Genomic DNA, 14,213 nt, shown 5'->3' with positions numbered 1-14,213 from the left:
ACCGGTACTGATAGAAATAGGACTTTAGATATATGCTGCAAAAGTCTATCTTAAGCACTATCCCATTAAACATTTTTCTTAATGACTTCAATAAGGATCTGATGGCATGTGTCAAGTTTGCAGATACTGTAAAGCTGAGAGAAATAACTAATGTGCTAGGTTTCTGAATCTGGATTAAAAAAGAATCTAAGACATTGTAATGTTAGTCTGAGTTTAGCAAGATAAAACGTAGGGACCAATGCTAAATCTCATGCCCAAATCCTAACTTGTTTAAATATCAAATATGGAAAAGTCATTACTTTATAGAAACACTTTTTTTTAAATGAGATTGTATACTTTAATTGAAGCCAATAGTGTAACATAGCTGCCAAAAAAGAGATATTATCATCTTAAGTGGCATTTATTGAAAAATGTTAAGTTTGGCTGTTGTTTGTACTGGCCAGATGACACTTGACTATTGAATATGTATCTAGATACTACTCTTTGAATAGGACATTGACAATATGGAGCCTATCCACAAGAGAAACTAATATTGTTAGAAGACAGAAACTCAGAGGCGGTTTTCAACTCCTTGTAAAAACGTTCTCCATTCATCCTTCATTCAATCAATATACTTGAGGCAATCCTGCGCTTGTTCTTAGAAACAGAAGTAAGCAACAAGACAGTGCCGCTCTTAAGGAGCTTTTATTCTAACGAGGAGGAGACAGTTACAACTAAGTAAACTAAAGAATTTCAAACTAATAAAAACTATGAAGAAAATAAAACAGGGCAATATGATAGTGATTGGTGATTGGTCAGGATGATTATCAGCCAGAAAAGTTCTCTCTGAGGCAATGACATTGGAGTTGAGACTTGGTGGTAAGGGGCCAACCATGCAAGGCTATGGAAACTGTTGCAGGCAGAGGGACTAAGACAATACGAAGGGCTTGAGCACAGTAGCTGAAGAGTGTTGAGTGGAAGGGGGAGTTGCAGAAAATCAGGAAGGCTAATGACTCTGAATTTATTCTAAGTGTAATGAGAAGCCACTGGAGGGTTTTAAATCAGATATGATCTGATTTACCTTTTGAAAAGATCATTTTTCATGGTAAGTGGACAACGAATTGTGGCAGGTAAGACTAGAGAAGAGTTTGGAACAGTGAACAGTTTAATGAGTTATAACATGAAACCATATTTTTGTCCAATTATTGCCTCTCAGTTACTGTAATTGAGTTTTTCTTTGCCTTTTTGACAATGTTTTAAGAAGATTCCATAATTTAAAAATATTTTTCATTATTAAAAAATCTAGTTTATTTGCTGTGATTGTAAAACTGCTATAAATAGTAATGCTCATTTTTTAAAAGTCTAGTTCAGTCTAAAAGCTTGTATCTCAAACTCACTCTTAATTTCAAGTGTCCAATGCTAAACAAGATGGAATAACAGTGGAGATTTTCCCTGCCATTTGAACCAACTAGAAAAACATGACAAAATTTAAGAAACACTGGTTTTCTTCTTATTATTATTATTATACTTTAAGTTCTATGGTACATGTGCACAACGTGCAGGTTTGTTACATATGTATACATGTGCCTTGTTGGTGTGCTGCACCCGTTAACTCCTCATTTACATTAGGTATATTTCCTAATGCTATCCCTCCCCCTTCCCGCTACCCCATGACAGGCCCCGGTGTGTGATGTTCCCCAACCTGTGTCCAAGTGTTCTCGTTGTTCAATTCCCACCTATGAGTGAGAACATGCGGAAGAAACACTGGTTTTCAAGACATTAGGCAATGCAGGACAGTGATTTCAGAGAGACTGGAAACAAATAAGGAGACTGTTACCATTGCCCCACGTTGCCTTGGAGAGAGTTCCCAGGCCATGGCTTCACTGGAGGAATTCTGCCAAACATTTAAGGAAAAATAATACTAATTCTACACAAACTCCTCCAGAAAATTGGAGAGAAGGAAATACTTCTAAACTCATCTTTTCAGGATGGCATTATTGTAGTAACAAAACCATGCAAAGACATTACAAGAAAAGAACATTTTAAACCAATTATCCCTCATGAATGTAAAAGCAGAATTCTAAGCAAAATTTTGGTAAATAAAATTCAACAATTTATAAAAAGGATGTTATATCATAACTAAGTGGGGTTTATTCTGGGAATGTAAGGTTAGTTTAACATTTAAAAATAAATATAATTCACCATATTAAACAAAAAAAGGAAAACCATATAGTTATCTCAATAGACAGAGAAAAATATTTGACAAATATTCAATGTTCATTTCTGATAAAAACTCACAGCAAACCAGGAATAGAAGGGAACTTCCTCAACTTGATAAAGGGTATCCAAGAAAAACCTAACATCATACTTAAAAAACTGAATTCTGAAGATGTGAACTTTTTAATAGCTTTACTGAGATATAATTGACATACAGTGGACTGCACACATTTGAACTATACAATTTGATCAATTTTGACATATGTGTACACCTGTGAATTCATTATCACCACTAGGATAAAGAACATATTCATCATCTCCCAAACGTTCCTTATGTCCTTTTATAGTCTTATAGTCCTACCTTCCCCTTCTCTCTGTCCCTACCTTCCCAGATAATCACTAATGTGCTGTCACTATGCATTTGCTTGAATTTTCTAGAAAAATTATAAATATATCCAAATATGGAATCATACACTATGTACTTTTTTTTTTTTTTTTTTTTGAGACGGAGTCTCGCTCTGTCGCCCAGGCTGGAGTGTAGTGGCCAGATCTCAGCTCACTGCAAGCTCCGCCTCCCGGGTTTACGCCATTCTCCTGCCTCAGCCTCCCGAGTAGCTGGGACTACAGGCGCCCACCACCTCGCCCGGCTAAGTTTTTGTATTTTTTAGTAGAGACGGGGTTTCACCGTGTTAGCCAGGATGGTCTCGATCTCCTGACCTCGTGCTCCGCCCGTCTCGGCCTCCCAAAGTGCTGGGATTACAGGCTTGAACCACCGCGCCCGGCTTTTTTTTTTTTTTTTTTTTTGAGACAGAGTCTTGCTCTGTCACCCAGGCTGGAGTGCAGTGGCATGACCTTGGCTCACTGCAAACTCTGCCTCCCGGGTTCAAGCGATTCTCCTGCCTCAGCCTCCTGAGTAGCTGGAATTACAGGCACCCACCACCACACCCGGCTAATTTTTGTATTTTTAGTAGAGACGGGGTTTCACCATGTTGGTCAAGCTGGTCTCGAACTCCTGACATTGTCTGCCCAATTCGGCCTCCCAAAGTGCTGGGATTACAGGTGTGAGCCACTGCTCCTGGCCTGTACTTTCTTAAAAAATTTTTTATCTGGCTTCTTTCCCTGAGAATAATTATTTTGAGATTCATCCATATTGTGTCTATTAGTAGCTTATTCATTTTTGTTATTGGGTAATGGATATGCCACAATTTGTTTATCCAATTTGTTGTTGGACATTTAGACTGCTTCCAGCTTAAGGCTATTACAAATAAAGCTAACATATCTTCCAAGTGTACTTCCTCCTCACCCATCCTAAGTTGGAAACTGCATATTTTCATTTATACTTTATACAGCACGATCATGTATCATTTTTGATGTTCCTACACATCCACAACCCAAGGGACCATGTCAAGTTCTCCCAGGAATGCTTTCCCCAAACTTCATTGCAGTTGGTAGCTGCATTTTCTGCAACTCCACAAGGAGTTAAGACATAATGATGACAATGATGATAATAATAAGTAACTAGTACTTATATAACGCTTACTGTGTGCCAAGATCTAACTTCTTCACATGATGTAATAGATGTAATAAATATTAACCCTGACAACAATCCTATGAAGCATATATTGTTATTTTCCCCCTTTTACAGATAGAGGAAATTAAGAGAGATTAAGTGATGTGTTCAAGGTTTGTCTAGTGTTACCTAGCTAGAGAGTGGTGGAATGGGGGGATAAACCCAATCAGTCAGGCTCAGAGCCCTTTCTCTTAACTATTATGCTATGTTGCTTCTCAACCTCCCCGTCTTTTAAGGTCCCTGATCTCTTGAGGGATTTTCTTGAAACTCTCCCTCACTTGAATCTGGGGAGAGGAAAGTGCCCCACCTTTAGTCTCTACTCTCCTAAGGGTGAAGCGAGGTGGGATATGTGTGTGGGAGTCTCTTATTACAAACACTATGATTTCAACAAGGTAACAGCTGCTGTTATTCCCCCTCTTCCCTCCCTGGTCTTCTAAAGACAAGATGGGAGTGTATGGGAGTGGTGGAGTGGTGGTTGATGGAAGTAGATTGAGTTTTGTTGCCTCTTTTTAGAAAAAAATTTTATGGGCACATAATAGTTACACATTGAAAACTACTGTTACCTTCCTTAGCCTGGCCTTCAATTCCTGGCCTCAAGCGATCCTCCTGCCTCAGCCTCCTGAGTAGCTGCGACTACAGGCATGCACCACTGTGTTTGGCTTTGTTGCCTCTTAACAAACCTTGGAGGAAGTATTTGGCTTGCTTTAGATTTGTGGTACTTAGCCATTTTTGTTTATGATCTGTGTGCCTTAGTCACCAATGCTGAGGGAAAGGAAAAGTTACTTTTTAATTATAGAAATTATTATGGTAGTATAGGAAAGAGGATGGAGGCTTGGACTAGGTTGGTAGTGAAAATGGAGAGAATCAGATGAATTTGGGACATGTTTTGGAGAGAAAGCCGACAGGTCATGCTGGTAAATTGGATGTAGGGGAGAGGACAAGAAAGGAAACGAAGAAGAGGATTTTGGCTTGAGTAACTGATGGAGGTGCCATTTACTGAGATGGGGGAAAACTTGAGACAGAAAGAGATTGGTATGTGAGTGTGAGGGTGGATTGGTCATCAAGAGTACCGTTTTACATGGTTAAGTTTTAGATACCCATTTAGATAGCTACATAGAGATATAAAATACAAAGTTGGACATAGGCATTTAGAACTCAATGGGCAAGGTCAAAGTTAAAGTAATACATTTAAGAGTCCTCAGTGTGCCCTATGTTAAAGGCATGGAATAAGGTAAAATTAATTAGGGAGAGGCTAAGAGAATAGAAAAGATGAGAATTAAGCCTTGATGCCCTCAATATTCAGAGGAAAATTTAGCAAGAGACCCAGAAGGAGTCACCGGTGAGACAGGAGGAAAACAGGGAGTAATATTCTCTGTGTCCCATGAGAATAAAGTCTTGTCACAGTTTGAATATCCCAAAATACAATGAGCTGTGTCCAGAGGGAGTGAAGCATCCAACTATTTTGGATGATTTTCAAATAAATGCTGAATTTAGCTGTATAGAACATTGAAAAAAAATTTGAGAGTCATGAAGGTGAGACTAAATTACCTTTAAGATCTCTTTCATCCGGCTAAGTCTATCACTGAATCTCTTACTACACAAATCTTAAATGTAAGTGTAGAAAAATAAGCCTTTTGTTTTTTTTTTTTTTTTTGCTAAGAATTTAGAACACATGGCTAAGTTCTCAATTACTTAACACACATGTAAAGAGTTCTACTATTCACATTTTACATTTTTTTTTTAGTGGCAAAAATATAACTAAAACTGGTAAAGAAATGGTTTAAAAATTAAACTGGAACTTGCATTTGTATATAGTAGGTTAATTATAAAAAGAATATGCAACAGCTTACCTACAGCACAGAGTTATAAGCAAATACAGACTTCAGCTAACTTTTCAGTATGACTATTTATTTAAAAATTACCTTTATTAACCTTTTGTTCTTCCATAAATAGTTAATGCTGCTAGTTATTCTGCACCCCCTTACCTCTTGCTCCAGGCCAGCCTTTTTTCCCATTAGTTTGCAAACTTCAATGCACATCAGAATCAACTGGGATGCTTTTTGAAAATATATATTCCAAGGCCACATCTCCAGAAATTCTGAATGTTGCCAGGAAATCCATATTTTAACCAGTACTACAAGTGGTTCTAGTCAGATGATCCCTAGAGCACACAAGGCAAAACACTAGTCCAGATCCTGTGTTGCCAGCACAGGTAGTTCTCTTCTGATAACAAATGTGTCACACCTTATTTTTATTAACACAATTTATTTTAGATTTATAGTTTACGTAATCAAAATATAAAAATGCAAGATTGGCTGGGTGCAGTGGCTCATGCCTGTAATCCCAATACTCTGGGAGGCCGAGGCAGGCAAATTACCTGAGGTTGGGAGTCCGAAACCAGCGTGAACAACATGGAGAAACCCCGTCTCTACTAAAGATACAAAATTAGTCGGGCATGGTGGCACATGCCTATAATCCTAGCAACTTGGGAGGCTGAGACAGGAGAATCGCTTGAACCCAGGAGGCAGAGGTTGCAGTGAGCTGAGATCGCACCATTGCACTCCAGCCTAGGCAACAAGAGCGAAACTCTGTCTAAAAAAAAAAAAAGCAAGAATGGAAGAATGAAAATATCAAATACAGAGCTTTTCTTAGGTTAGTAATTATGAGTTAAACAATCTTTGCTGTTATAAAAATAAGAAACTTTTGGAGAAGCTTTAATTTGTTTCCAAGGATTTGTCCAACTTGCTTTGGGAAGGCAGTCTAGCCTTGAGTTTATTTTTCAAGAATTAAAAAGGTATCTAGCTCACTATTAATTACCCTTTTTTTTTTGAGTAATTGAATAAGTCATTTATTTAGAAACTTCAGTTGGGGGTGAGGATCTTTTAGGGTGGTTGATAGTTGTTTTGACATCCTGACCACAAACTAAAATAATGTGCTTTCAGGTCTGTTTCTTTTTTTAATAAACTCTTCGTGTGATGCCAGTATATTTTCCCTAAACTCAAGTAGTTCCTAAGTCCCACTGATAGTAGAAATTAACATAAGGATACACTTTGACAGTATAGTAATATTGCGTGTGATAGTGCCTGGCACTTTGTTCTTACAGACTTTCAATACATACTCTTTGAAGAAGTGCAATCATGTGCTAGCCTTTAATGTCTCTTTCATCCTGTCATTTCGTACTTCAAGCTTTGAAGTCAGCCTGGCTTACTTATGATTCTGAAGTACTCCTAATTACCTCTTAAAATTCTAGGAGTCTCTTCAAAAATTAGAGCTGAGAACCAAAAGTAACACAGATTTGATGCTGTTGTGTAACCAGCATATTCTTGGAACCAACCTTGCCTAAGAGAGAGGAAATTCTAGGATGTTGGAGTGGGAGTGCAGGGGGTGCTCCCCAAAAGCTCAGTTAGAAAAAAATGACACTAATTAAGTGAAAAAATTTTTACACAAAATACTGCAGTGATTCAGTTTTCTGTTGAGGCATCTCAAATACAAATCATCTTATGGGTTTACAATTCTGAAAGGTGTAACTAGACACAAGGTCTGTCTTAATGTTATCAAATTAAAATATGGTAACTTATTTATCTAGTATCTACCAGCTTGTTTTTCGAGATAGAGTCTCCCTCTGTCACCCAGGCTAGAGTGCAGTGATGCCATCTCGGCTTACTGCAGCCTCTGCCTCCCAGATTCAAGTGATTCTCCTGCCCTAGCCTCCTGCATAGGTGGGATTACAGGCGCTCGCCACCGTGTGCAGCTCATTTTTATATTTTTAGTAGAGACAGGGTTTCACCATGTTGGCCAGGCTGGTCTCCAATTCCTGACCTCAAGTGATCCACCTGCCTGGGCCTCCCAGAGTGCAGGGATTACAGGTGTGAGGCACTGTGCGCAGCTGAGTATCTACCAGTTTCTAATTCCAGTTCCATATTTCAGCTTATAAAATAACTGAAAGTAATCAAAATATATATTTTGTAAGGTATATACAATGTATATATTTTGTAAGGAATATACAATGCATATATTTTGTAAGAAATATACAATGCATATATTTTGTAGGTATATACAATGTATATATTTTGTAAGGTATATACAACGTATATATTTTGTAAGGTATATACAAAATATATATTTAAATCTGATAGCTTGGTTAATTAAGGACTAGTATAAAAAATTAGCATAAGGTACACTTGGGACCTTAAAGGACTTTCATTTCTCTCCCTTCATCTCTCCTCCTTCACTTCACTTCATTTATTATTCTAGGCATGGCAAATGTCAGATATCTGATTTGAAGACTAATATGAATATATCTAGGTAATAAAATGGAAAGTCCCTATTTCAACATTCTTAATGGAATCCTTCTTTGAAATTATTATTAGTCTTCTGGTTTAAACATTTATATAGTGTAAATGCAAAACAAAAATGATTGCATCAAATTATGGGTTTTTTTTTTTTTTTTGGATGCTTTGCAAGAAAATACTTAAATGTGAGTCATATGTTTTTCCAGTTCGGCATTTAAACTTCAGACTTCAACCACAGTTGTGATTGTTTTTAGTTTGTTAGCTGCCTGGAGTGTTATTTTAAGAAAGCAGAAGCACCATCATTTGCACACTCCTTATAGATCACACACCTTAACCCTGACTTTTTTTGCTCCAGTTTTTCAGAAGAAGTGAAGTCAAGATGAAGAACCATTTGCTTTTCTGGGGAGTCCTGGCCATTTTTGTTAAGGCTGTTCATGTAAAAGGTATGTGATATTTAGAAAATCAAAGGAAAAATATAGGACAGATCTTTTTTTCAGTTTTAAACATTTATGCCTATGCTTTGGTTGGCCAGCAGGCCAGCTACTTTTTCCTAACATGCTTTCATCTTTCTATGGCAGTTGTCTTTACACAGATAAGAATCTTTTAATTATTTTTTCTCTTCTATTAGTTATTTGCCTACTACAAACTAGAGAATAAGAAATTAGCTAACTACAGATAGTCCTACTTATATGAATGTCCACATTGAATCTTAAAAATCTGTAATCCTTCCCTTGAGTCTCTTAAATTAATATTCTGGAGAAGTGAAATAATAATTACTGTAAGTACAACATGGAATGCATTGGGATTTTATTTCCCCAAAGAGGCTGGTATTGGTTTTAACAGCTTTCCTGGATCTGAGCCCACAGATTTATTATGACCCTTTAGCAATGTTTAATGTTATACAGGTTGCCTATAAATTGATGACTGAACTTTTATTTTGTTTATTGATCTTTCAAACAACTTCAGAAAATGGAATACATTCTGAATTTAGAGGTACAGTATTACATAATTTTCATTTAGAAGGGCACATTAAAATTTGTCTGGATTGTTCCTATCGCTGAGTCTGTGGTTCTTATTTCAAGACAAATAATGACAGAAATGTGATTAGGAATAGGCATTTTATATATATATATAAAATACTTATTTAGCATCAAGAATAACTTTCTAATGATTTAAAATATAAAATATTACTAAAGGATGTACAACATAAGTATATGTACATATCTAAAAATATATGATATATATAATGGGGCTATTTCCCTATAAACCCTACAAAGTTGAAAGTTGAAAATATCATAAGTATGATATTTTCAACTTTCAACTCATAATGACTTTATAGGGAGGTAGCCCCATTGTGGCTGAAGATCATACTGAATGCATATCACTTTCACAGCATCATAAAGTAGGAAAATTGTAAGTAGAACCATGGTAAGCTGGGGACCATCTGTATATAAAATAGCTATCACTTACTGAATATGATATTCTAGGTGTCATGCTAATTCCTTTACATATAATATTCCATTTAATTCTCTCAGTAACCATGTGAAGATAAATACTATTATTACTTCTGACATACAGTTGAGCCAGTTGAGTCTTACAGAGGTGAAATAACTTACCAAAGTCATACAGCAAGCAAGAGAGTAAGTAGAACCCAGCAATCTGACCCTATAGCCCACACTCCTACTATCCTATTCTGCCTTGTGTAAGGCAATCACTTTTTAGTAAACTCATTATGGTCATATCTAGCATATGTTGTTAAATCTATTTTCTTATTTGTTTGAACTGAATTACATTTAACAAATATTCATTGAACAGCTACTATGTGTCAGATGCTCTTGGAATAAAGTAAAGCACAGTCCGTAATATCAGGTTTGTTAGGAAAAATACTGCCTATTGGTGAGATCAAATATTAGACTCTAAGTCTTGGTGAATTGAAAGTATTTGTAAATTTTCTGACAGCTATGTATTTCTGATAGATATTAGGCTGCCTAATATTTTTATATATTAACTTCCCAGGTTTCTGGTAAGGAAATAATTATATGCCATAATAGAATATAGACATTTTCTATTTAAGACTTAATAGTTAAGTCACTCCTCAACAATCTGTATTTTTGGTCAGGCATTATGTGCTTATTTATGTTTCACTGAGAAAAAACATTTAAGAGTCATGGATACACAAGTAGAAAAGAGGACATCATTTAGGTCATTTTACCTTTTCCAGATGATAATGAGTTATTTCATTACCTTGAACTGACTCCATAATGTTTCTTTCCAATATTACACAGACTGTGTCAGAAGATTTATTAGGAACTTATGAATAATGGTATAATAATGCATTATAAAGTGCTTCAAACAATTACAAGTACAATAACAATGGTCTTAAAATGTTTTTGTAGTGGCTCTTATCATTAAGACTGAAATACTGCACTAGGTCCTCTCTGCTCTGGGAATCGTCTCAGGAACAGACTTCCAGTTAAAATTGTAACTATTCTGATCATTTAAACTTTATAACTTGAATTCATGTGCTAAATCTGTGTTTTTTTTTTAGTTGAGGCTTAATGAGAGGAATTGTTAAAGGTCACTTAGCTAAAATTATACGAATAAAGCATGTTTAACATCATCGTTATTATTATTATTATTTTTTGAGATGGAGTCTCGCTCTGTCACCCAGGCTGGAGTGCAGTGGTACAATCTCAGCTCACTGCAACCTCCATCTCTGAGGTTCAAGCGATTCTTCTGCCTCAGCCTCCCTGGTAGCTGGGACTACAGGTGTGCACCACCACGCCTGGCTAATTTTTGTGTTATCAGTAGAGACAGAGTTTCGCCATATTGACAGGCTGGTCTGGAACTCCTGAACTCATTATCCACCCACCTTGGCCTCCCAAAGTGCTGGGATTACAGGCGTGAGCCACTGCACCCGGCCAGCATCATCGTTATTATTAATTAGCACTCTTATTTAATAGCATTATTTATGTAAAGCTATTATTGAATTTTTAGAATCTGGTAATTTGCTGGGCATTCTGGCTCACGCCCATAATCCCAGCACTTTGGGAGGCCAAGGCGGGTGGATCACCTGAGGTCAGGAGTTCGAGACCAGCCTGACCAACATGGTGAAACTCGGTCTCTACTAAAAATACAAAAATTAGATGGGCATGGTGGCACATGCCTGTAATCCCAGCTACTTGGGAGGTTGAGGCAGGAGAATCGCTTGAACCCGGGAGGCAGAGGTTGCAGTGAGCTGAGATTGCGTCATTGCACTGCAGCCTGGGCAACAAGAGTGAAACTCTGTCTCAAAAATAGAAAATTAAAATAAAATCTGGTAGTCCAAATCCAGATGATACAAAATTTCCTTTGTTTATTCCTTGCAATACTTATCAAGGTTGGGTGTGGTGGCTCTGTAATCCCAGCACTTTGGGAGGCTCGAGGCAGGTGGATCACTTGAGGTCAGGAGTTTAAGACCAGCCTGGGCAACATGGTGAAACTCCATCTGTGCTTAAAAAACCACAATGATCTAGCCAGGCATGATGGTGCACACCTGTAGTCCCAATTACTTGGGAGGCTGAGGCAGGAAAATCGCTTGAACCCGGGAGGCAGAGGTTGCAGTGAGCTGAGATTGTGCCACTGCACTCCAGCCTGGGTGACAGAGTGAGACACTATCTTAAACAAACAAACAACTTATCAGAACTTTTTGTCTAATATTCAGATTAGACAATAAATTTTGACATTCAAAGTTAAGGCTTTAATGGTCATATGTGTATTTATTCATTTATTCATTTTTTAATGTATACAGGCATATTCAATTGAGATTGTACCTCATAATATTTCTAAATTGCTTTTGCAAATTTATAGCACTTTATGTCATACGTACTCTATCTTTTAAAATAATTCTTTTTTTTTCCTTTTTTTTGAGATGAAGTCTCACTCTGTTGCCTAAGCTGGAGTGCAGTGGCACGATCTTGGCTCACTGCCACCTCCACCTCCCAGGTTCAAGTGATTCTCCTGCCTCAGCCTCTCAAGTGGCTGGGACTACAGGCATTCACCACTATGCCCGGCTAATTTTTGTATTTTTAGTAGAGATGGGGTTTCACTATGTTGGCCAGGCTGGTCTTGAACTCCTGACCTTGTGATCTGCCCACCTCGGCCTCCCAAAGTCCTGGGATTACAGGCATGAGCCACTGCACCCTGCTTAAAATAATTCTTATAAGAAATTTAGTCTTTATTATTTTTTATTGAATTATGTACTATGATAATCTGTTATGAAAAGGCAGATAATTGTGGTAGAGAGTATTTAAAAGTCATACAAAATAAGGTTATCTTGGAGGAAAACATGCCTGTTCTTAACTATAATACAATTTATACAAAAAAATTTTAAGTACAAATGAGAGTTCAGGAAGGATGTGAAAATCAGAATTATTTCATCCCAGATTCCCATCCCCTGGTTCAAGAAAAAAGTGAAAATTCCTTTTAGAGTACTTTTGGATTTCCTTCACTGTGATGTAAGATTCTGCTTAGAGAACAAATGGATAAAGCTGAGACAAACCAACCATAAAACTATTTTTCTGCAGGCAAGAAAGATAAAATAACTCAATACAAAATATATAAATTGACATTTGTTTTCCTTTCTTTGTAATACGTTTACCTTTCAAGCTCAAGAAGGTGAAAGGATTGTTCTTGTTGACAACAAATGTAAGTGTGCCCGGATTACTTCCAGGATCATCCGTTCTTCCGAAGATCCTAATGAGGACATTGTGGAGAGAAACATCCGAATTATGTATGTGGCATTCCATATTCCTTTTTTTCCTGTTCTAAGCAGAGATGCTTTCTGACACTAAGCATTGTTTGAATGTAATACCTACATCTTTACTCCTCTTTTTGCTGTGTAGCACTTTACATCAGTAAAGAATTGAATCTTGTGAATGAGCTTGAGGCAATTTTATTGAAATTAGAGGTAAGAATGAAAGATTATAGGCAATCTAAAATCAGTGGGCTACATCAAATTATAAACAAAGGCTGTTATCTAGTCATCAGCATGCACTGTTTATATGAAGTTATTTCTATTTATTTATTTTTGTTTGCTTGTTTTTGAGACACGGTCTCACTCTGTCACCCAGGCTAGAGTGCAGTGGCAAGATCACTGCTTACTGCAGAGAACTCCCAGGCTTAAGTGATCCTCCTCAGTAGATGGAACTACAGGCATGCACTACCACACCTGGATAATTTTTTATTTTTCTCTAGAGACAGGGTCTCACTATGTTGCCCAGGCTGTTCTCGAACTTCTGAGCTCAAGCGATCCTCCTGCCTTGGCCTCCCAGAGTGCTAGGATTACAGGCCTGAGCCACCATGGCTGGCCAAGTTATTTCAATTTGAATCAGAACTTTCAGTTGCCCTTGATCAGTTCAAACTGAAACTGCAGATAACACTAAAGTCTTATTTTGTACCATATATAGATAACTGAGTCTTTTACACTGTAATCAGATGTCTGCATCGAGATAAGGCAGACTGATCACATTAACTAATTTGATTCGATCTCACTTTTAGATTGGATTTCAGATATTCATTTCATTTCACACACAGTCCAGAGTTATATGCTATATAGCTCTTTTTCAATAGCAAGAATGCTGATACTATTTGAGAAATTAGATTTCTATTGGATCCAATCAGTTATAAGTTTTCCTTGTAAACCACTCCTACCTTAATAGTTTTTCCCCAATCAAATCTCCTATAGAAAGAGAACAAGGCATTCCATTCCTTTCAATCAATGGGAAAAGTATAATGTGTTTAAGAATTTTGTTTTAAGTTCTGTCTGGGACACTTAATAGCTGTGTGTTCTTGTATGCAAGTTACTTATCTACTTTGAACTTCAACTTTTTCATCTTTAAATGAGGAAAAAAATCACACTTAACTCATAGGATTATTGTAAAAATAAATAGAGAATATTCCTTTTAGAGCTTATGTATTTCTGGGACATATTAAAAATATTTACTATTATTTATTCACCTAATCTATGTGCCAATTATTGTCACTATCCTGCTTAAAAGCCTTGTGATGGTTTCCCCAACATTAATCTTAGGATCTATTACAAATGCCTCAGCCTGACCTACAAAGCTTAGCATAACTCTCAAGATCATCCATTGCCACTTTTCTTTTACTTTATG

At 36.9% G+C, this 14,213-nt stretch overlaps 1 protein-coding gene across 3 annotated transcripts in view; it reads left to right on the top strand.

Moving 5' to 3' along the window:
- The window catches only part of JCHAIN (joining chain of multimeric IgA and IgM), a 31,211-nt gene that overhangs the window by 11,805 nt on the left and 5,193 nt on the right, over positions 1–14,213 (top strand). Inside the window, exons 1-3 of one of the 3 annotated variants that reach the window (XM_050791441.1) lie at positions 7,950–8,071; positions 8,414–8,501; positions 12,706–12,829. In XM_050791441.1, coding sequence (XP_050647398.1) covers positions 8,438–8,501; positions 12,706–12,829 — 188 coding nt within the window. In that variant the 5' untranslated portion in view covers positions 7,950–8,071; positions 8,414–8,437. Of the gene's footprint in view, positions 1–7,949; positions 8,072–8,224; positions 8,244–8,413; positions 8,502–12,705; positions 12,830–14,213 lie in introns of those variants that run through there. The other 2 variants (XM_050791443.1, XM_050791442.1) reach the window with 2 other exon arrangements.

Source organism: Macaca thibetana, chromosome 5 (assembly GCF_024542745.1).
Source record: "Macaca thibetana thibetana isolate TM-01 chromosome 5, ASM2454274v1, whole genome shotgun sequence".
Lineage (NCBI taxonomy): Eukaryota > Metazoa > Chordata > Mammalia > Primates > Cercopithecidae > Macaca > Macaca thibetana.
This window is presented reverse-complemented; position numbering and strand designations above follow the sequence as displayed.